This window comes from Myotis nattereri, assembly GCF_964212035.1.
Source record: "Myotis nattereri genome assembly, chromosome: X".
Classification (NCBI taxonomy): domain Eukaryota; kingdom Metazoa; phylum Chordata; class Mammalia; order Chiroptera; family Vespertilionidae; genus Myotis; species Myotis nattereri.
Genome location: NC_138078.1, coordinates 98,045,827 through 98,069,310, shown reverse-complemented (window position 1 = coordinate 98,069,310; position 23,484 = coordinate 98,045,827). Strand labels below are relative to the sequence as shown.

At 43.3% G+C, this 23,484-nt stretch overlaps 1 protein-coding gene across 3 annotated transcripts in view; it reads right to left on the bottom strand.

Annotated features, from left to right (window-relative positions):
* Positions 1 to 1,372: 1,372 nt before the first annotated feature.
* PRPS1 (phosphoribosyl pyrophosphate synthetase 1) overlaps positions 1,373 to 23,484 on the bottom strand; it is a 39,448-nt gene continuing 17,336 nt past the window's right edge. The window contains exons 2-8 of one of the 3 annotated variants that reach the window (XR_013997332.1): positions 19,375 to 19,558; positions 17,188 to 17,286; positions 14,606 to 14,730; positions 10,246 to 10,419; positions 6,370 to 6,529; positions 6,108 to 6,272; positions 1,914 to 3,027 (exon numbers count right to left, since the gene is read on the bottom strand). Coding sequence is in view for 1 of the 3 variants with exons in the window: in XM_081115354.1 (XP_080971480.1) it covers positions 2,935 to 3,027; positions 6,370 to 6,529; positions 10,246 to 10,419; positions 14,606 to 14,730; positions 17,188 to 17,286; positions 19,375 to 19,558 (835 nt within the window). In the remaining 2 variants the exon portion in view is untranslated. Of the gene's footprint in view, positions 3,028 to 6,107; positions 6,273 to 6,369; positions 6,530 to 10,245; positions 10,420 to 14,605; positions 14,731 to 17,187; positions 17,287 to 19,374; positions 19,559 to 23,484 lie in introns of all 3 variants that reach the window. The other 2 variants (XR_013997333.1, XM_081115354.1) reach the window with 2 other exon arrangements.

Genomic DNA, 23,484 nt, shown 5'->3' with positions numbered 1-23,484 from the left:
GATTCTTGAGTAACCTTATAACCGTGGTTTTGAACTCTATATCCAGTATTTTGCTTTCATCCATTTCTTTCCTTTGTGGCATGTTTCTTTGTCTCCGCATTTTGGCTGCTTCCCTGTGTTTGTTTCTATGTATTGGGTAGCTGCTAAGTCTCCTTGAGTTGATAGAGTGGCCTTGCGTGGTAGGTGTCCTATAGGGCCCAGTGGCTTAGCCTCCCCAGTCACCTGAGGTGGACGCTCTCAGTGCACCCCTTTGTGGGCTGTTTGCACAGTCTTGTTGTAGTTAAGCCTTGATTGCTATTGGTATCACTGGGAGGAATTGACCTCCAGGACAGTTGGCTGTGATGACCAGCTGTGTCTACACTGGAAGATCTGTTGCACAGGAGACACCCTTATGGGGCAGGATTTGTTTCAGCAGGGTTTTGGTGCTCACTGAGTCTCCCCCCTGAGTGTGTCTCTTATGGATATGAAGAGTTGTAATCCAGTATGGTCTCACTCTGGCCACTGGGTACACTGGCTCTTGGATCTCCAAGGAGGTGCAAGGTCAGCCACTGTCTGGGGCTACTCAGCAGGAGCTACAGAGACATCTGCAGATTCCTCCTCTTTGTATGGGGTTTGGAAGTGCCCAGGCGAGGTCCAGCTGTGAAGCAAGGCAGGCTGCTGCTGCTGGACATTGGGCCTTCTTTTGGAAGCTCTGGGGCTCTCTGACCCAACTGCAGTTTCACAGGTTTTAGACGGATAAAGGACAGGCCATTCATATGCAAAAGCCAATGAGCACAGCTTGGGTAGGGTTGTAAATTGGGTGGGGTGGGGTCTCTGGGAATCACCAGGGCGGAGCAAACAGCAATGGCTGCCAGTCAGCCCTACACTGGAGAGGACCCCGGGTCTCTGTGTCCTGCGCCCCCGTGCAGGAACAATGATCGCTGTGAGCACCTCTGAGAGAAAGCTGCCCTTGTGTTCCTGTCCTGATGCCAGACAGTCCAGTTTCTCCCCGTGTATGTCTGGGTCCCCCAGAGTCTCGCCCGGAACTGGAGTTCAGAGTAAGCAGAAGCTTGTATCTCCCTCCTGATTAAAAGAACAGTACATCCAGGTGCCAGCACTTTCCGTGCCTCTGCACCTCTTATCAGTTTAATGCACTTTCTTCACCTCTCTAGTTGTGGAACTTCCACTCAGCCAGCTTTCCTGCAGGTCTGGGTAGTTGTTGTTCTGCTTTTTAGTTGTAATTTTGATGTGGTTGTGAGAGGCAGCAAGTATAGTTATTTACCTATGCCGCCATCTTGGTTCTCCGCACCACTTTTTTCAAGACTCATTGTAAAATGAGTATCCCAATATTCAAAATAAAACAAATACAAAGGAAACAGAACCAGAACCAGGATAAAGGAGCACTGTTTATAAAGCTCCAGAAGAATGTAGCTTCCCAAAATAAAAGAATGCCCTTATTTGATGATATACAAAGAAACTCACTTAAAATTTTGCCATGCATTATAATTCATTCTTAACTTTTGCACATTTACCTTCTACAATAGTTTTTATTTGGAAGGGCTGAAATCAAATACCAAATGTGTGTCTCAACTATTGATGTAGAGAAATTTCACATTTGGCAAAATTGGTTCAAAATGAATAAATTATAGAAGCTATTCTCTTTTAGTAAGAGAATACCTAATTCCCAGTAATAAGAACTAGAGATCCAGCAGGCATTAAACATCCTATAATTGCAGTATAATGCACATAATTACTATAGATATATAGTTCTAAGTAAACCCCAGACATCTTAAGGTCTTACAGCTGAATAAAGTTGCTGCCAATGTCTTCTTTTGGCTTAACAGTGCAGTTAATAGTTTGGAAACAAATAATAAGAACTATCATTAGGCAGCAAGATACCTAAACTAAACATTTAGCAGAGAGAGTAGTACAGATATGATATAGACCCACAATCACACACAGATACTTTATTAGTTTCCTCTACACAAGCTAGTAACATCAATTTTTTAACAGAAACCTCAGGTCATTTGAGAGGCCAAACAGATCCAATGAAATAAGATGAAAATTAAATACTTAAATTAATCAAAAGGCAGTACAAAACCACCTAGAACCTTCTACCACAGTGATAGTGGGCTAAGATTAAGCTACAGCAAAATAATCTCATGTAAATGTTAAAGAATACACAGCAAAAAGTGAGGTTTGCTTTCCAGAAGACTATGGTACAAGGATCATTTGGGCCCAAGAAGGTATTTAGCCAGGAAAAGGTCAAGATGGTTGAAGGTCAAACCAAATGGAAAAGGAACAGGTACAAAAGAGACTAAGTGACAGTTTCCTAGCAGAGGTTGAGGGATCAGGCTCTTTTCCTCCCAAGAAGCATCTGCTGCACTGTGTGCTGCCTTCCTTCCCTCAGGCTCCTACCTGAGAGCTGCCTGCCTTACAGGGAATCAGCAACCAGAGCTGGATTCTGGGCTGCCTAGGGCTCTTGTTGTAATTTAGTATAGACTTTAGAGAACTTGTCACATGTTAAGGGGGGTTGGGAGTTAGTTTGGCTTTGTTCTTTTTATTTTGTTTATTTGGGCTTGGCTCTGTTGCTAGTAGTTCTGAACCTAGGAATCCCAGAAGCATTCACGTGAAAAGTAGTCTGAGCTTCCCCAAACACATTCAAGCACCCCCACACAACACCCTTCAAAGTCTGAAATCTTGCAGAAGCTGAGTTATAGTTAAAGCTGCAAGGCCCACAAAATCAAAGAAGCCAGAACGAGACAATGCAGGTAGGAAACCTGAGTAGTCTCAATCTGTCTTTCCCTAATTTTGGAGAAAAGTTAATATACCTGGAATGGGATGTAGAAAGCTATTGGAGCAAGCTGGGGCTTTTGCTGAATTTTCCATCGAACACCAAGGGAAAACAAGGGAAGGGGTTCACTTTATTTTTCAAAAGCCTCAGAAGTTATTCTGTTATAAAGGAACATGGCTGAACAGGTAGGAAACAGATTCCCCATTGTGAGTTCTCCTGATGGCTTCTGCAAGAATCATGGAGATGTCGATCACCTAGAAAGACATGAAAAACACCAAGTTAGTATCCTATAAACAGAGATGACTGGCCAATTTGCAGACAATGATGAGAAGTCTAATGAGAGTCCTTCACTGTGCTGTTTCACCTCATGAGTCTGCACCCAGCTATTCATAACATTTTTTAAATCCTCACCTTAGGACATGCTTAGAGAGAGGAAAGGAAGGAGGGCGAGGGTATGGGTAAGGGTGAGAGCGAGGGAGAGGGACAGAGAGAGAGACAGGGAGAGGGAGAGGGAAAGAAACATTGATTGGTTGCCTTCCATATGTGCCCTAACTGGGGATTGAACCTGCCACCCAGGTATATGTCCTGGACAGGAATTGAACCTACAACCTTTCCATGCATGGGATGATGCTCAGCCAATTGAACCCCTCTGGCCAGGTGATAACATTTTTAATATAACCACATAGTATAGAGTTAAAATGCTAACAGAGGAAAATTTCTGACTCAGACTCACCAAGATGGTGGTAGGTTGACATTTAAATTTTATTTTTTAAGAATGAATATTTAAGCTGAAAAAAAAAAAAAATCCCAGAGAGAAACCAAGATGGCGGCATAGGTAAACACCGGAGTTTGCTGCCTCGAACAACCACTTCAAAAATACAACTAAAAGACGGAACGGACATCATCCAGAACCACAGGAAGGCTGGCTGAGTGGAAGTTCTACAACTAGGAGAAAAGAGTAAAACATACCGAGGCTCAGAGGAGGCGCAGTGCTGAAGTGGGATACTGAGGTGCGGAGTGCATGTGGAGCGGGCTGGCGGCTGAGGGCGCGGTTGTTGTTTTCAATCGGGAGGGAGTCTCAGACTCTGAGCTCCAGCTCCGGGCGAGTCTCTAGGGACCCAGACTCATACGGGAGAAGCGGGACTGTCTGGCATCGCTCAGAACCCTAGGGCAGCTTTCTCTCCGTGGGGCTTGCAGCGATTGCTGGGATACTGGGAAGCAGAGCCTCTGAGGGCAAGACTGAGAGCAGCCATAATTGCTAACCCCGCCTTGTTGATCCCGTGGGACCCGCCCCGCCCAAGCCCTGCAGGGAGGCTTTTGCTGGATAGCCTCAGGCAAAGGCTAGATTAGCACCTCCCTAGAGATCCAGGAGCCAATGTACCCAGAGGTCAGAGTGGGACCATCCAGTTTACAGCTCTGTGGAACCGTAAAAGACACACTCAGGGGGAAGACTCAGTGAGCACCAAAGCCCCATTGAAGCAAGTCTAGCCCCAGAGGGGTGTTTCCAGCACAGAAGTTCTCCTACTGCAGACACAGCTGATTCTCACAGCCAATTGGCCTGGAGGTCAATTCCTCACAGTGATAACTACAACAATCAGGCTAATTACAACAAGACTGTGCACAAAGCCGACAAGGGGGTGCACCAAGAGTGTCTACCTCAGGTAATTGGGACACTTAGCACAGAAAGGAACTCTATCGACACAGCGAAGCATAAAAAATGCTGAGACAAAGAAACAGGACACAAATGACAGAATTGGAGGAAAGCAAACTGCTGGATATAGAGTTCAAAACCACACTTTTAAGGTCTTTAAAGAACTGTCTAGAAGCCGCCGATAAACTTAATAAAGCCCTCGAAAAGACTGGTGAGACCGCCGATAAATGTAGTGAGAGCCTCAAGAAATCTAATGAGACCCTCGATGTTGTGATAAAGGACCAACTAGAAATTAAGCATACACTGACTGAAATAAAGAACATTATACAGACTCCCAACAACAGACCAGAGGATCGCAAGAATCAAGTCAAAGATTTGAAATACGAAGAAACAAAAAACACCCAACTGGAAAAGCAAAATGAAAAAAGAATCCGAAAACACGAAGATAGTGTAAGGAGCCTCTGGGACAGCTTCAAGCGTGCCAACATCCGAATTATAGGGGTGCCAGAAGAAGAGAGAGAGCAAGATATTGAAAACCTATTTGAAGAAATAATGACAGAAAACTTCCCCTACCTGGTCAAAAAAATAGACTTACAAGTCCAGGAAGCGCAGAGAACCCCAAACAAAAGGAATCCAAAGAGGACCACACCAAGACACATCATCATTAAAATGCCAAGAGCAAAAGACAAAGAGAGAATCCTAAAAGCAGCAAGAGAAAGAAAATCAGTTACCTACAAGGGAGTACCCATACGACTGTCAGCTGATTTCTCAACAGAAACTTTGCAGGTCAGAAGGGAGTGGCAAGAAATATTCAAAGTGATGAATACCAAGAACCTACAACCAAGACTACTTTATCCAGCAAAACTATCATTCAGAAGTGAAGGCCAGATAAAGAGCTTCACAGATAAGAAAAAGCTAAAGGAGTTCATCACCACCAAACCAGTATTATATGAAATTCTGAAAGGTATCCTTTAAGAAGAGGAAGAAGAAGAAAAAGGTAAAGATACAAATTATGAACAACAAATACACATCTATTAACAAGTGAATCTAAAAATCAAGTGAATAAATAATCTGATGAACAGTATGAACTGGCGATTGTAATAGAATCAGGGACATAGAAAGGGAATGGACTATTCGGGGGGGTGGGGGGGAAGGAAGTGGTGTGGGGTGAGGGAAGAGATTGGACAATAATCGTGCACCTATGGATGAGGACAGTGGGTGGGGAGTGAGGGCGGAGGGTGGGGTGGGAACTGGGTGGAGGGGAGTTATGGTGGGAAAAAAGAGTAACTAATGTAATAATCTGAACAATAAAGATTTAATTAAAAAAAAATCCCTTTAAGAATAACATCAACCCTCCAATTATACATATCTCAGAAAGCTAATGGATTACTGTATATATTTTTAATTAAGCAAAGGCCTTCTCTTAGTGCAACAACATTCATACTCAAGTGCCTAATAATTACTTGGGGAATTACTTTAAAGTAGTGGTCCCAGGACTACTGGTTTTGTAGGTCTGGGATGGAGCAAAGTAATCTGCATATTAAGAACCCCAAGTAATTAACTTACTTTGGTTCCAGAGCAACTTTGAGAAACACTGGAGATCTAAGGAATATGACATCAGTTTGAAGGATTCATATTATGTCTGCAGGGGCCAATAGTTAAGAGTGACACACACACACATACTATAAAACATAGATTTGCAAACTTGAGTATCATGATCACTGGAAGAGCCTGTTAAAACGTAGACTTCTAGGCTCCATCTTCTAGAGATTCTGAGTCGAGCAATCTGAGTTTTAAAGCATGTGATGTTTTACTTTAGGAACACAGATCCTGATGGTAGAATAAGCCCTTAAGAGGAAAGGAGGAATTCTTTTGGTAATTCAACACATATTACCAGCTCCTGAATACTTAGTGGAGTTTTGTTTTTCAAGAATCTCATCCTCACCTGTATTTTGGAGCAATGCTTCATCTTATCCTCCTGAGGTATGGTATTGGTGACCACTACTGCTTCAAAGCATGCATTGTTAATGCGAGAAATGGCGGGGCCAGAAAAGATTCCGTGAGTCAAGATAGCATAAACTCTGGTGGCTCCAGCTGAAAGAAGTCTACAGGAAAAAAGCAGAGTTGATTTTGATTAATCTTACCTGTCACTATAGAACAGGGTTGGGAACGTCTGGCCTGCAAGCCGTATAACGCCCTGGAAATCATTTGGTCTGGCCCTGCCAAGGCATGAGGGGTGAGTTAATTAAATGTTTGACCAGATATAACAGGCTAATTATTAAGTTGATAATTTTGTATGGCCTGTGAATGATGTTATATATATCCAAATGGCCCTTGGCAGGAAAAAAGGTTTCCCACTCCTGCTATAAAACCTGATTAAGAAGAAGTGTATATTATTGGTCAGCTTGGGTGCCATACCACAGATGGGTGGCTTAAACAGAATTTTATTTCTCACAGTTCTGGGGGCTGCAAAGTCTAAGATCAAGGTGGTAGCAAGACAGGTGCCGGGAGCGGGTCCATCCTTGCTGTTTCAAGGGACCTGGCATATATGGCACACTGTTCTTAATATGTTTGCTCACCTTCTTGGCACTATGTGTTTTAACCAAAGTCACCTCTCTGGGAAAGGTTGTTTCCCCAGGTAGGGATTTTCCCCTGAAGTTAGGGAGGGAATAAAACCCCTTAACTAAGTGCCAGGTGGGTAATTAATCACTTAAACTACGAACAATCATGCTTAAGCTACATAATCTTTACTCCCTGGAATGGAGATAAGAAACGCCCTAACCTTTGGAATAGAGATTGATAGGATTGGAATCAACTGGTATAAATACAGATGTAACAAGACAACAGGACACAGAACCTAGACACAGAACCTAGACACAGAACCTAGACACAGAACCTACACAGAACCTAGAGACAGAAGAACTTCACTGGAGAGAACATGGCAAAAGATCCTGGACAGAAACTGGAGACAGAACCTAGCAAGAGAACCTAGCGAGAGAACATGGCAAAAGATCCTGGACAGAAACTGGCCACACAACCTAGAGACAGAACCTAGCGAGAGAACATGGCAAAAGATCTTGGACAGAACCTAGAGACAGAATCTGGCTACAGAACCTGGATAGAACATGGCAAGAGAACCTGACTAGAACCTGGCGACTGAACCTGGCTGGAGAAACTGGAGAACCTGGCTGGAGAACCTAGCAAGAGAACAGGGACAAAGATCCTGGCTGGAGATCCTGGCTAGAGGAACCTGGCTATGATGATCACCCGAAGGCTGCCTCCATGTCATTCCTTCTTCGCCGACTCCGTCCACACCTTTGGGAACCCCTGGACCTGCTGGGGTTGGACCCCAGCAGACAGGTTTCATTCTGAGGCTGCCTCTCCTTTTTTTTTCCCCTTCTGAGGCTTGTTCTCTTAGCTTATTAGTGGCTGCCATCTTGCTGTGTTCACATGACCTCTTTGACATCGCTGACCTCCACATGTACCGGGGAGAAGGGGGGAAGCAAGCTCTCTATTCTCTTGTTATAAGGACAATAATCCCATCATAAAGACCCTACCCTCATGACTTCATTCAAACCTAAATACCTCCCCAAAGGTCTCACACCGGGGGTTAGGGTTTCAATGCATCAGATTTTAGGGAGCTACCATTCAGTCAATATCAAGGAGAGAGAACTGGCCCTGCCCAGTGTGGCTCAGCTGGTTGGAGTGTCGCTCCATAGACCAACAGGTAGCAGATTTAATTACTGGTCAGAACACATACTTAGGTTGTCGGTTCGATCCCTGATCTAGGCGCATGCGGGAGGCAATAAGTGGATGTCTCTCTCTTTCTCTCTCTCTCTACCTTCCTTCCTCCTTTCCTCTCTCTAAATATCAATTTCTTTTTAAAGGAGAGAGAACCATACTAAGAACTTACTTCAAGATCTGGATTCTTATAAAAGAACTGTGATAGATTGCTACACTCAACAAAAGCCATCACTTCTTCTTGCTGGACACACAACTAGACTACATTTTCCAGCCTTGCTTGCATAGTTAGGTATGACCATGTGACTTAACTCTGACTATCAAAATGTGGGTAGCTACAATGTACACCACTTCTTGTCCGAGCTTATAAAAGTCTTCCATGGGCCCTGGCCAGTGTGGCTCAGTTGGTTGAGCATTGTTCCTTGCATGGAAAAGATCGCTGGTTTGATTTCCCAGTCAGGGCACATGCCCAGGTTTCGGGTTCGGCCCTGGTCAGGGTGTGTATGGGGAGGCAACTGATTGATGTTTCTCTCTCTCTCTCCCCCACTCTATATCTTCCTCCCTCTCTAAAAATAATAATAATAATAACTGGGTAATCGATCTCCCATGCTCTTTTCCCTTTCTGGGTGGCCAAAATGAAAATGTCTTTCAAGGTAATCTTGAAAAGCACATGTTAAAGATGCAGTGACACATGACTGAAAGAGGAATACTCACATTGGAATACACCATGAATGAGAAAAAGACTTTATCTTATTAAGCCACCAACACTTCAGGAGTTGATCTATTATAGCAATTAGCATTACCTTACTAATACAAAGAGACATAAGCAAGTTTATGAATGTACACTCCAGGATCCAAATCAGAACTCACTGAGCACACAAATATTTTTTAGCACACATTATACACCAGGCCATGTGCAAAGCAAACTCATAGATCAAAAAAAAGTTTGAGAGACAATGCTATCCATAGTAACTTGGACTGTAAATAATGGTTAGCCCCTTAAGTTTTCAAAGCTGAGAAGTGATGAGATCTAGCCTTAGTTTTAGGAAGATTAGCAAGTGGGAAGGCACTGTGAAAGATTATCTGGGAAGGTAAAAGACTGGTGACTGGTAACAGAGATAACAGAGGTAAGGCGATTTAGAACAGGCAAGAGATGAGAACTAATCCTATATAATAAGAGAGGGATATACTAATTAGCCACGACCAGATATGCTAATTAGTCACAACCAGATATGCAAATTGACCATCACTCCACCACACAAGATGGCCGCCCCCATGTGATCAAAGATGGCTGCACCATGTGGCCACAAGATGGCCACCACAAGATGGCCTGCAGGGGAGGGCAGTTGTGGGTGATCAGGCCAGTAGGGGAAGGCAGATAGGGGCAACCAGGCCAGCAGGGGAGGACAGTTAGGGGTGACTGGGCTGGCAGGGGAGCAGTTAGGCATCGATCAGGCTGGCAGGGGAGTGGTTAGCGGTGATCAGGCTGGCAGGAAGAAGCAATTAGGGGCAATCAGGAAGGCTGGCAGGTGAGCAGTTGGGAGCCAGCAGTCCTGAATTGTGAGAGCGAGGCCTGAATGGGCAGCCCAACATCCCTCAAGGGGTCCCAGATTGAAGAGGGTACAGGCTGGGCTGAGGGACACCCCCCAGTGCACCGGGCCTCTAGTATTGAATAAAGGTAGTAACAGCTAAAATGGACACTAAAAAGGTAAGACTAAAAAAAAAGAGAGAGATAAGACCAGGGTTTCTGTTTTAAGTAAAATATAAATATGTCTACTCCGGCCTGTGGATTTCTACCTTAACTTGCTATATACTAGTATACTTAAAATGGTTAAAAATGGCAAGTTTATTTTACATACAATTTAGCACAATAACAAGAGAAAAAAACTAAGGAAAACTGGGGGGAAAAGGAATAGTCATCAATTTATACATATTGAAATTCAAGCCTAGGGTGATGAAAAACTCCCAAAGCTAGTTATCATCCCTCCATTCAGTTCCAAAAAGAATCATCAAGCTTAAGTCATTCAGAGAGCAATCAGCTTTTTACTTCTAACCACAGGCCCCACCGCTCAGCACTCACTTGTCAGCTGCATGGCAGATTGTGCCACAAGTGTCAGCCATGTCATCCACTAGAATGGCCACTCGATCCTTCACGTCTCCTACCAGCACCATGCGGTCCACTTCATTGGCCTTCTTTCGTTCTTTATGAATCAAGGCAAAGTCAACATTCAACCGGTCTGCAATGGAGGTAACTCTGCAAAACAGGGTATCTGCAGTTAAAACCTGGCTGTGTATGGCTTGTAAGACCAAAAGAAATGGACTAGCCCTGGCCAGGCAGCCCAGATGGTTAGAGCATCGTCCCAGTATGCCAATGTTATGAGTTCAATTCCCAGTCAGGGCACATAGAAGAATCAAGCAGTGAATGCACAAATAAACGAAACAACAAATCTATGTTTTTCTTTCTCTTTCTAAATTCAATAAACAAAAAAATTAAAAATTCAATAGCCTGGCCAGTGTGGCTCAGTGGATGAGCACTGACCTATGAACTAGGAGGTCACGGTTTGATTTCTGGTCAGGGCACATGCCCGGATTGTGGGCTTGATCCCCAATAGAAGCTGTACAAGAGGCAGCCAATCAATGATTCTCATCACTGATATTTCTCTCTCTCTCCCTCTCTGAAATCAATAAAAATGTATTTAAAATTTTTTTTTAAATCAATAAGTAGACTAAATAACAGGCTTGTTTTCTGGGGGAGAATACTCCTTGAAACCAAACAGTTCTCAGGGCTAGAAGAAAGCGACTAATTTATTAACATCAGAAAATGGGTTTTATAAATTAACTAGAAGCCCATTGCACGAAGATTCGCACAATAGGCCTTCCTTCCCCTGGCTGCCAGCATCGGTTTTCCTCCGGCACCCGGGACCCAGGCCTTTGGTCCGGCCGCAGTGGAGAAGCCACACCTCAAGGCTAGCCTTCTCCCCTCTGGCCGCAGCGAGGCTTGGCTTCTCTGCTGTGGCCACAGTGGAGAAGCCAAGCCTCTTCAGTCTTAAGTCTTCGCTCTTCACTCTGGCCAGAGCCTTCAGTCTTTGCTCTGTGCCTGCGTATGCAAATTAACCGCCATCTTTGTTCGGTTAATTTACATACTCATCCTGACTGGCTGGTGGGTGTAGCGGAGTGACACCAATTTGCATGTTTCTCTTTTATTAGTGTAGATGCCTCCATAACCTGAGAATAGTTTATAAATGTATCAGTCAAACTTAAGTTAATTCATTCTGAGTTACAGTAGTAGATAGACAACGTCCTCAAAGTTCCAAGAAGCAGTATAATGCTAAGGGACATTCATTTAGTGGATTGCTAGGAATGGAGACTATCCCAGTTTGACATGTCTATGTGGTAAGAAGTGAACCTGAACCTGGCTGGAGAATAGCAGTACTCGGCCTGTTCCAGTGCCCACCCCCTAATCACACTCCCCTCAGTGATCCACAGATTTTCAATGTCAACTATACCTGGAAATCAAGCTCGGGAACTCTTTAATGACTGCTAGAAAGTAAGTCATATATTAATTAACCAGGCAAACTGGACATCTCAATGTATAGCCAAAGATCTCCAAATCAAAATTGATCAGATCCTCAAACCTCAGAGGGAAGGTAGGGGAGGGTAGGAGTAAGGGGGAGAGATCAACCAAAGGACTTGTATACATGCATATAAGCCTAACCAATGGATACAGACACCAGGGGGGCGAGGGCATGAGTGGGGGTGAGGGTGCAGGGTGGGAGAAGAACATATATGTAATACCTTAATCAATAAATAAAAAAATAGGATTTTTTTTAAAAAATTACAAGATAATACACCCTAGCCCAGCCGTGGGCAAACTACGGCCCGCGGGCTGGATCCGGCCCATTTGAAATGAATAAAACTAAGAAAAAAAAAGACTGTACCCTTTTATGTAATGATGTTTACTTGAATTTATATTAGTTCACACAAACACTCCATCCATGCTTTTGTTCCGGCCCTCCGGTCCAGTTTAAGAACCCATTGTGGCCCTCGAGTCAAAAAGTTTGCCCACCCCTGCCCTAGCCAGTTTGGCTCAGTGGATAGAATGTCGGCCTATGGACTGAAGGGTCCCGGGTTTGATTCCAGTCAAGGGCACATGCCCATGTTATGGGCTCAATCCCCAGTGGGGGCCTGCAGGAGGTAGCTGATTGATGATTCTCTCTCATCACTGATGTTTATATCTCTCTCCCTCTCCCTTCCTCTCTGAAATCAATAAAAATAGACTAAAAAATAAAATAAAAATTACAAGATAATATGAAACAGACTAAAAAGTGGGATGGAAGACAAAACCGGTGACAAAATACCATATCATTCACTCAAACAGAAATCCATTCAGTGTATATGACAGTGTGCTGCCCCAGTGGCATGTAATCCATGCTCTACTGTGCCATCCTTTTATCATGTGTGATGAGGTCTGTGCTTTTTTTTTAATATACTAGTCCAACCAGATCATTATGTTTTGTTTCCCTGGTGATGATGGTCACATATCTAAGTCTGTGCTAGATATGGAAGAACCTGTAACCATATAATAGAGAACACACAAAGTTTAAATGACAAGCTAGGCAACACTTATACGCTGACCTAAATGAACCACACTCTGTGTTCATTTTACTACTACTTTGTGGGCACATAACTTCAAGACTAACCAATCTGGCCTGGTTGGCATGGCTTGGTGGTTGAGCACTGACCTATGAGCCAGGAAGTCATGGTTCGATTCCCAGTCAGGGCACATGCCCAAGTTGCAGGCTCAATCCCCAGTGTGGAGCATGCAGGAGGCAGCCAATCAATGGTTCTCACTTGTCATTGATGTTTCTAACTTTCCCTCTCCCTTCCTCTCTGAAATCAATAAAAATATATTTTAAAAAATGACTAACCAATCTGCTTGGAATGATTACTGATCCAAGGCAAATGCATGATCAATTAGTTCAAGTATCCCAAATTGTTCATACAAAAAAGCCAACAAACTCAGTGATTAATAAAGCATAAAGGGCTAGAAAAAGTCACTCCCTGTGTCCTTGAGGGGAGAACTATGAACAAGTCATAAATACACAGGGATCTCTCTCTCCTACAAAAATCTAGCCAACACAGAAGTGATAGAGACTCACTTTGAATATAATTCATCACTAGAAGAAAATTATAGCCTGGACAGTGTAGCTCAGTTGTTGAGCAATGACCTATGAACCAGGTCACAGTTAGATTACCGGTCAAGGCTCATGCCTGGGTTGTGGGCTCGATCTCTGATGTGGGGCATGGAGGAGGCAGCCAATCGATGATTCTCTCTCATCATTAATGTCCCTCTCTCTCCTTCTCTGATATCAATAAAAACAATTTTTAAAAAGTTATCCTTAAAAAAAGAAAGAAAATTATAACCACTCCAAACCATGTAGCAACAAGTCATCTATTAAAGGCAGTTTTTCTGTAACCCACTTTGGAAAGAAATTCCTGCTTGATTATTTCAAATGGGACTATTTTCTAAGTCCCATGGCAAGATGTGAAAATAATGCACAAGTTAAGACAAGTATGACAACTACTATTAGGGGGATGTTTTTTAGGTTCTGTCTCTAATATTACAGATGATAACTGACAATTACATAAGCCTGACAAAGCCATACATCTGGCTGAATAACAGAACTCAAGTTCTCAGCTTATCAGTGCTGTTGAAGTTATTGAAAGAAAGAGCTTGCAAAGAAACAGTCACTGAAGATTTGTATGGCTCTTAGATCTGAATTAGCTTTTCCTAATCATCTGTGTTTTGTAGCTCTTCATTCTATTTCCACAACAAGAAAAGCATGTGTCACACTTTTGAATGCATTACTAATGAGTGACCCACTAAGGAAATCAAAAGCTCTTAGTCGGCACCATGTGAGCTGTAAAGCTCTGCAACTGGCAATTCCTGGCAGTTTGTTTAAAATGTTAAGGTCTTGGGTTTAAACAAAATTACCACACTTTATTTTCCTTCCTGCTTAATACTTAATCCAAAGGATCAAAATGGTCTAACCAACAACAGCATTTAGAAGTACGTACGTAAAAGCTTCCTAGCCCATTATTAGCATGTGGTTTAACAGCAGGTGCCACTCATTAGAAAACCAAATTTTCTCCCCTTTCTGATAGGCGTCTAGCAGTGTTGCTAGCCCTGACTGCAAAGTTATTAATGGGTAATGGCCACAATACCAGATTTAGAGCCCCTCTATTGCTGCCTTATCTTTCAGATAGTGACTTTCAGGCCAGGAAGAGGAATAAAACTATATCCAACCTATGTCCCAGCTATCAGTACATCCATTCTGAAGTACTTAAAAACTGCCACTTGGATAGAAAAACATCACTTTCTGACAACTATCTGAAAGATTTTCCCAATACATTGAGAATAATATAAATTTCAACCATACCTCTTAGCTCCCCCGGCATCAGGTGAGACAATAGTGCAGTTCCTCCACTCAGATATATTCTCCCTTATCCACTTCAGGACAGCTGGTTCTGCATACAAATTGTCCACAGGGATATCAAAAAAGCCCTGCAGGAAGGAGCTGGGTTAGTTTTGCTTCATTTTCCTTCTCTTCCATTTATGTATTTATTTTATTTGAATAAATTTGGCATGTAACATTGTGTGAGTCTAAGGTATACCCTTCTCTTTTATTCACAAACAACTAACAGAGAATAGTGACTTGCCCAAAGAATACCTAACTGCAACATTCAGACTGATTAGAAGGTATACCCAATGTGAGAGACTGTAAAAACAGTCCCTTTGAATCCAGGCTGTGCAAGAGAACCCAGCCATAATGGGCAAAGTCAACCCTCAGCTAACCCACAACTGACCATAGGCAGGAGTGAACTGTTGAGAAAAATAGCCAAGTTCAGCTGGGACCACAACTATCCAGCCAATGTGCATACTCATGAGATGATAAAAATTTATACTGCTTTATGCTAAGGAGCAAAAGCTAACTGGTAAACCATTTTGAGATGCTATCCCATATAATAAAAGCGTAATATGCAAACTGACCGAATGGCATAACGACTGGTCTCTATGATGTGCACTGACCACCAGGGGGCAGATACTCAATGCAGGAGCTGCCCCCTGGTGGTCAGTGCACTCCCACAGGGGGATCACCACTCAGCCAGAAGCTGAACTCACAGCTGGAGAGCACAGTGGCAGTGGCAGAAGCCTCTCCCGCCTCCACTGCAGGTGGGCGGTAAGGAGCAAGGGGTCCCGGACGGCGAGAGCCCTGGACTGCAAGAGGGATGTCTGACTGCAGGTGGACATCCCCCAAGGGCTCCCGGACTGGGAGAGGGCACAGGCCGGGCTGAAGGACCGCCTCCCTGCCCCCCAGAGAATGAATCTTGTGCACTGGGCCTCTAGTAGTATATAAACTTAGTAGAAGGTATTTATCATAAACTAGAGGCCCGGAACACAGATTAGTGCACCAGTGGGGTCCCTCGGCCTGGCCTGCGTCCTCTCGCAATCCGGGACCTCTCTGGGGATGTCGGACTGCCAATTTCAGCCCAATCCCCGCAGGCCAGGCTGAGGGACCCCATTGGTGCACGGGCCTCTAGTATGCATCTAAGATCTTTGGTTAATCTCTTCCCGCCCTCTCTCCTCCCCCATCCCCTGAGATTCATCAGTCTGTTCCACATTTCTATGCTTGTGCGTTGTCTTCCCCTAGTGGTCATTGTGCATCATAGCTACCAGTCGAACGATCAGATGGTCGCTTAGGCTTTTATATATATAGATTGTCACAGAGAGCAACTAGAAGCCAGATCTGTGTTCTAATATTAGTTGCTACAGATTATTTGTGTTTCTCAACTAATTTGTCCCTCTTCTATAAAATGGGTATATTCACCTGTCCTATGTACCTCACTAGATTGCCATAAGCCTCTAATGACCATGATTTGAAAGTATCTTTAAAAAGTATAAAAAGTATATACATAAGGTAGTGTTCTGCTCCTCTTACTCTGGATTTATGCTAGAAAGTAGGTTCCAATATCTGTGGCTCTAAAAAAATGTTTAATGTTTTTTATTGATTTTAGAGAGAGGAAGGGAGAGAGAAACATCAATAAGAGAGAGAAGTATCAATTGGCTTCCTCCTACACGCCTCCTGCATATGCTCTGGGAATCAAACCAGTGTCCTTTTGGTGCAAGGAATGATGCTTAACTAACTGAGCCACACTGGCCAGGGCTCTGTTTGATGGGGTGGCTCAGTTGGTTAGAACATTGTCCCAGTACACCAAAGTTGTGTGTTCAATCCCCAGTCAGGGCACATACAAGAATCAACCAATAAGTGCAAAAATAAGTAGAACAACAAATCGATGTTTCTCTCTAAAATCAATAAATAAAAAATAAATTTAATGATGACAATAACAACTTCCATTTATTTGGCTCCTGTCAGAAACCAGGCATTATCTTATGAATTTACTTAATATGCTATTTAATACAATAACAAAGCAGTGTATATTCAGAGAAATTAAATAACCTGCCCAATGTTACAAAGCTCATAGGTGTTAGAGCCAGTATTTCCAAATAGGTCTGATCTCTAAGCCTACACTCTTTCAAGAATACATGACTGCCTCCCTTTTCAACCACCCCAAATGACTAAATCCATGATCTAAGATCAATGTGAGAATGCTTAAAATGTTGTCAATATCTAGTTTATTTGAGCTGTACATGGGCAGCGTTATGCTTCTCTGCAATCTTCAGCATTATCAGTCCTCTTTCCCCTTCTTACCTCTAAGGCAGTGGTTCTCAACCTTCTGTTCCTTTAAATACAGTTCCTCATGTTGTGACCCAACCATAAAATTATTTTCGTTGATACTTCATAACTGTAATGTTGCTACTGTTATGAATCGTAATGTAAATATCTGATATGCAGGATGGTATTGGGCGACCCCTGTGAAAGGGTCGTTCGACTGCCAAAGGGGTCGCGACCCCCAGGTTGAGAACCGCTGATCTAAGGTAATATTTAGCTTCCTTTGATACCTGAATTTGAGAAGCATGAAGGTCCATGGTAATAATATGATCTGCACCTGCTACGGAAAGCATATTTGCAACAAGCTTGGCTGAGATTGGAGCCCGGCTCTAAATGGAGGGGACAAAAGAAAAAAAACAACAAAGAGCCAATTTGAGAAATAATTCATTTGCACAAGAAGCATTTATTTATTATGTACCTACTATGTTTAAGGCTCTTGCTATCAGGAAATTCAAAGGAAGTGACATGGTTACTGACTTTTAAGTACATCACAATCTAGCACAATTAAATGGAATGTCACTTTGCTAACTCAGGATACATATTAAATGAAAGAAAATGCCTTCCTACCTTTCATTTTCTTAACTTAATGTACAGATTTTTAGCTATTAGTATTCAAGCGTTTCCAATGCTCAATTTAAATTACACAATCTTTTTCAAAATATTTTATTAAAATCATTTAACACATACATACTCAAACCTGTATAACATCCAACATGTAATCCTACAGTTTATTTTGTAAATTACACCACTCCCTTACTGATCTGAAGGTCAACCTTCTAGCAATCGCAAACCCTTAAATAATAGGCAAACACACCTGCTGCACTATAAAATGGCCAAGACCATGCCCTTTACTCTGTACTCTGGAGGAGCACTATACTTTATTGGAATTAAAACACCTGGCCTTTTTTTTTTTTTTTTCAGTTTCTCTGCCATTTTTTTAAATTTATTTTCATTGTTAAGGGTATTACAGATGTCCCCATTCCCTCCCACTTGTCCCCCTCTGCCCAGTTCCCACCCTACGCTAAGTCTTTATTGCACTATTGTCTATGTCCATGGGCTATGCATGTATGCATATAAGTTTTTTGGTTAATCTCACCCCCCTCCCCCCATTCCCTCTGAGGTCTGTCAGTGTGTTCCATGCTTTCATGTCTCTGGGCCTATTTGTTCATCAGTTCATTTTGTTCATTAGATTCCTCATATAAGTGAGATGATGTGATATTTGTCTCTTTCTGACTGGCTTATTTCACTTAGTATAATAATTTCCAGGTGCATCCCTGTTGTTTCAAAAGGTAACAGATCCTTCTTTTTTACAGATGCATATGTACCAGTGTTTGTTTGTTTTTATCCACTTATCTACTGATGGGCACCTGGGCTGTTTCCAGAACTTAGCTATTGTAAGTAATGCTGCTATGGATATAGTGGTGCATATATGGCCTTCTCCAATGCACTGTATGTAAATTTTGGGCATTGATTACAACAGACAAAATAGACCTGCAAAGTTTTATGTATATACCTTGTCCTTTAATATACCAGATAAGGCTAAGGCTAGGTGTGTGTGTGTGTGTGTGTGTGTGTGTGTGTGTGTGTGTGTGTGTAATGAGACCAAGTATTCATGTAACAGACTTCAAGTTTTATGAAAAGGTCACAACTATAACCTTACTAGGGTCCCAGGGGATCTACAATAGTTTAAAAAATATTCTACTCCATGGGAGCTGGAGCTTAGTCTTACTGATATAATTAAATAATAGCAGTGAGCTAACTGAAAGTCACAAATGATGACTAGAACAAAATATACAGTCTACAAATGTGTTGCTTTATACAAACCAATCACATGCCAATTGTTTTAAAGAAAAGGTAACGCCTAAAAGAATGTGATTTTAAAAATCCTCTCTAAATAGGGATATAATGATCAACATAATTTGATGAACAGGAATAGATCCAGAGACAAATGGTAGGGGCGTGGGTTAGAGAGCAACCAAAGGACTTGTATGCATACATATTAGCATAACCAGTGGACACAGACACTGGGGTGGTGGGGGCTTGCCCGGGGTGGGAATGGCTGGGGCAGGGGGGTCAAGTGGGGAAAAAGGAGACATATGTAAAACTTTAGAGAATAAATAAATAAATAACCCCTCTAAATATATATCTGATGGGCAACCCACTTTGGACCTCCCTGCTGCAGAGTCCATCTATTTCTCAATAAACTTTGTTTCCCCTTAAAAAAAAATTTAAAAATAAATAAATAAATAAAAAGATATATATCTGATGATTAAGGACTATTTTTGTGACTTTTGGAAAGTGCTCATGATTCCCCTGATTAAAAACATTTTTTTAAAATTTAAAGTCTTTATTGTTTAAAATCTTACATAAGTCTCCTTTTATAAACATTTTTTTAATAAAGGAGATTCTGCTCCTACCTTATCCTTCTTATCCTGCCGGGCATAAGGGAAGCATGGGATGACTGCAGTAACCCGGCTGGCTGAAGCAATCTTACAGGCATTAATCATGATCAAAAGCTCCATTAGATTGTCATTAATTTCACCACAGCCACTCTGAACGATGTAGACATCCTCTCCACGGACACTTTCGCCAATTTCAACACTACAAACAGGAAAGGGCAACAAAAACAATAGATTTTAAAGCACTATACTTCTACAGACAATAAGGTCTAAAAACCATAGCTTTCTACCAGTATGCTATGAATGGTTTACAGCTGCATGTGAACAGTTATTGCCTTGGACTTCTGGATGGCCCTTTTTGCAGAAGCAGTTTAGTGCCTCAGTTTACTCCAGTACACTATACAAATATTACTTATTTTTTATATGGGAAATGACAGAAAAATATTGGCTAAAGTACTCACAGGTAATTGAACCATAATTTCAGTAGACAGCCTATATCTCATTTCAGGTACAAGACGTGAATGCAAATTTGATATAGCATCTGTGACTATCACAGTCCATATATAACAAAAGTAGAAAGGTTATATAAGGAATGAATCACTTCTGCTCTATAAAGATGCCTTGTACAGAAGACAGTATCACATCTACCATATTGGCCATTCACTCAACAAATATTAAATGTTCCATTGTCAGCCACTGTGCTAGGTGCCAGGTACATATTGAGAAGAAAACACATTTGGTCCTTACCTTCATTCTATGCTAACTATACTCTGGTCCAATTAATAAGTCTTGTTTTAAAAATTTCCACAGGAAACACTGGCCGCTGTGGCTCAGTTGGTTGAGCTTCGTCCTGTGTACCGAAAGGTTGCTGTTTCGATTCCTGGTCGTGGCACATGCCCAGGTTGCAGGCTCGATCCCCAGTTGGGGGCGTGTAGGAGGCAGCCAATCGATGATCCTCTTTCACATAGATGTTTCTCTTTCTCTCTCTCTCTCTCTCTCTCTACCTTCCTCTCTAAAATCAATAAAACATATTTTGTACATGAAAATTCCATAGGAAGTTACTATAATTGTGGGGTTATCATTTACCATAAAATGAAAATGTTAATGTCTATACTTGGTTCATTAACAATAATAACTTAGAGTTTAAAAATAAGCTGTCAGCCTGTGGAATGAAGGATTCTAGGTTAGATTCCAGTCAAGGGCATGTTCCTCAGTTGCAAGCTCAATCCCTGGCCCTGGTGAGACAGAGCACATGTGGGAGGCAACCAATCGGTGTCTCTCTCACATTGATGTTTCTCTCTCTCTCTCGCCCCCTCCCTTCCACTCTCTCTAAAAATCAATGAAAAAATATCCTTGGGTGAGGATTAACAAAAACAAACAAACAAACAAACAAACAAAAACTAAGCTCAGTAATAACAACTCAAAACACCATTTCCCCTATTTATTCTTTAGTTGGGGATGTTTGTGGATGCACATTTGTATATATGTGTGTAGTATGTGTAGACAAGCATAAATCAGAATGGTTGGCAACATTAAGAGAAAAACTTCAATAGGCGATAATTCTATTGCCAGAAAAAACTAATACAGGTGGTAATTATTATTTAATGTTTACTTCTTTCCAATTCAAATAACAATGAAAAGAAACCTAATTTTAAAAAGAATGGGGTTAGTCTATATAGTAAAGCCAGAAAAATAAAAGCAAATCGTAAAAAATCAAACCAGAAATGAGAACAGAGACATTGAGATTCCTGGAAATAAACCCTCTTTAAGCACTAAATGCAATAATTATTTTAGTCTCCTCCCACGACCACAACAAAATTACAACTAAACTATAAAACAATGATCATTGATAACCTTCTGAAGTCTAGCTAAACAGAAGTCTTATAATTAAGGATATACAAAAGAAGCTGTAAGATTGATAGAAGGAGTGAAGACAAGACACTGAATGGATTGGAGGAGCAGGAGGGTGGAGTCCCGCCCCACACAAGCCTCCCCAGCACAGGAAGAGAAGTGCTGGGAAGAAAAGTCCCCACAATTTCTGGTTGTGAAAACCAGCAGGGATTGTGGCTGAGGAGATTTGTCCAAGTGAGACTGAGGGCTGCTGGAGTCCCAGGGGGTCCTCTTAAAGGGCCTGCACATTAATTTACTTGCTGATGGACTCCGAGTTCCAGCACTGGGGCAGCAGCTAGAAAAGCACCAGGGACTAACAGAGAGGCACTGAACTATCTGGCTTAAAGGCGAGGGCTTGGAAGGAAAGCTTTATCCCAGACAGAAGTGCTGTAAGAAGCCATTGTTCCTTCCCTGAGCCTTCCCCCATCCAGCCTGCAGGAATAGGCAGATGCCAAGTCTGAGTCTCCATCAATCAGCTAACAAGGTTGGCTCTGCCCTGGTGATCCCCTGAGATTCTGTCCCACCCAATTTGCAGGCCCACCTTTGGGAGGCCCCCTGCCAGGGAAGGTGCCATGGCTTTCTTTAAGTTATGTTGACTGAACCCAAGGCTTGGGCATAGCCCTACCTTGGGGACATTTCTGGCCAAAAGGTGAGAATGCCTTCAACTGGACTCTTCAAAGCCCAGGTGCTGGGAATGGGTTTTTATTATGTAAATTCAGTCAAGTACCTGGAATACCTCCCTTATCTTGAGTTTTAGTGAAACCTCCAGATATTTTGAGGAATTGGGACTATAAAATAAACAGCTGCTTTGGGACTTGGTCTTTCTACCTCTCTGCCAGAAGAGGACAGAAGCACACCCAGGCCCAGCTGTACTTTCTATTTTGTGTCTGTCTTTCATTTTCTCAATCCTCAATACACCTCCATTTGAAGGAACCGTTCAAGCTCTCTTTCCCGTGCGGGTCGCAGAAAGGGGAGCACACGCCCCGGAACACCCACTCAAGCCACTTCCAAGGGCTTTTCATCAATGACACACCCAAAGGGCAGACTTAGCAGACACAAGAATGCCCCTATGTGAGAATGACCCTATGTGAGTCCTGCTCCATAGGGTCAGCCGCCAAATAGCACCTACATTATAATTATGGCCATTCCTCACAGCCAATCCACCTAATGGTTAATCCCTCCCACTGACTTGCCAAAAGCAATCAAAGCTCAAGTACAACAGAAGGGTACACACAACCCATATAAGGGACACACCTGGAACACCCACTGGGCCTCACAGGACATCCTATATAATAAAGAGGTAATATGCAAATTGACCATCATGCCCTTGTACAAGATGGCCACCCCCATGTGCTCACAAGATGGCCACCACAAGATGGCCAGCAGGGGAGGGCAGTTGTGGGCGATCAGGCCAGCAGGGGAGGGCAGTTGGGGGCAACCAGGCCTGCAAGGGAGGGCAGTTGTGGGCAACCAGGCCAGCAGGGAAGGGCAGTGAGGGGCAACCAGGCCAGCAGAGGAGGGCAGTTGGGGGCGACCAGGCCTGCAGGGGAGGGCAGTTAGGGGCGACCGGGCTGGCAGGGGAGGGCAGTTAGGGGCGACTGGGCCAGCAGGGGAGGGCAGTTGGGGGCAACCAGGCCTGCAGGGGAGGGCAGTTAGGGGCGACCGGGCTGGCAGGGGAGGGCAGTTAGGGGCGACTGGGCCAGCAGGGGAGGGCAGTTGGGGGCAACCAGGCCTGCAGGGGAGGGCAGTTAGGGGCGACCGGGCTGGCAGGGGAGGGCAGTTAGGGGCGACTGGGCCGGCAGGGGAGGGCAGTTGGGGGCAATTGGGCCAGCAGGGGAGTGGTTAGGGGCAATCAGGCAGGCAGGCAGGCGAGTGATTGGGAGCCAACAGTCCCAGATTGTGAGAGGGATGTCCAACTGCTGGTGACCAGGCTTACACCGGCAGTCAGACATCCCCCAAGGGGTCCCAGATTGGAGACGGTGCAGGCTGGGCTAAGGAACACCTCTCCACCAGTGCACAAATTTTGTGCACCCAGCCTCTAGTCCTATATAATAAAAGCCTAATATGCAAATCGACTGAAAGGTGGAATGACCAGTCACTATGACATGCACTAACCACCAGGGAGCAGACGCTCAACACAGGAGCTGCCCCCAGCCCGCAGACCTCAGGCAAGACAAGGTGGGTGCCAGAGGGAGGTGACTGGTGGGGGAGGCGGGGCGGGGCCAGTGAGCAGGAGGC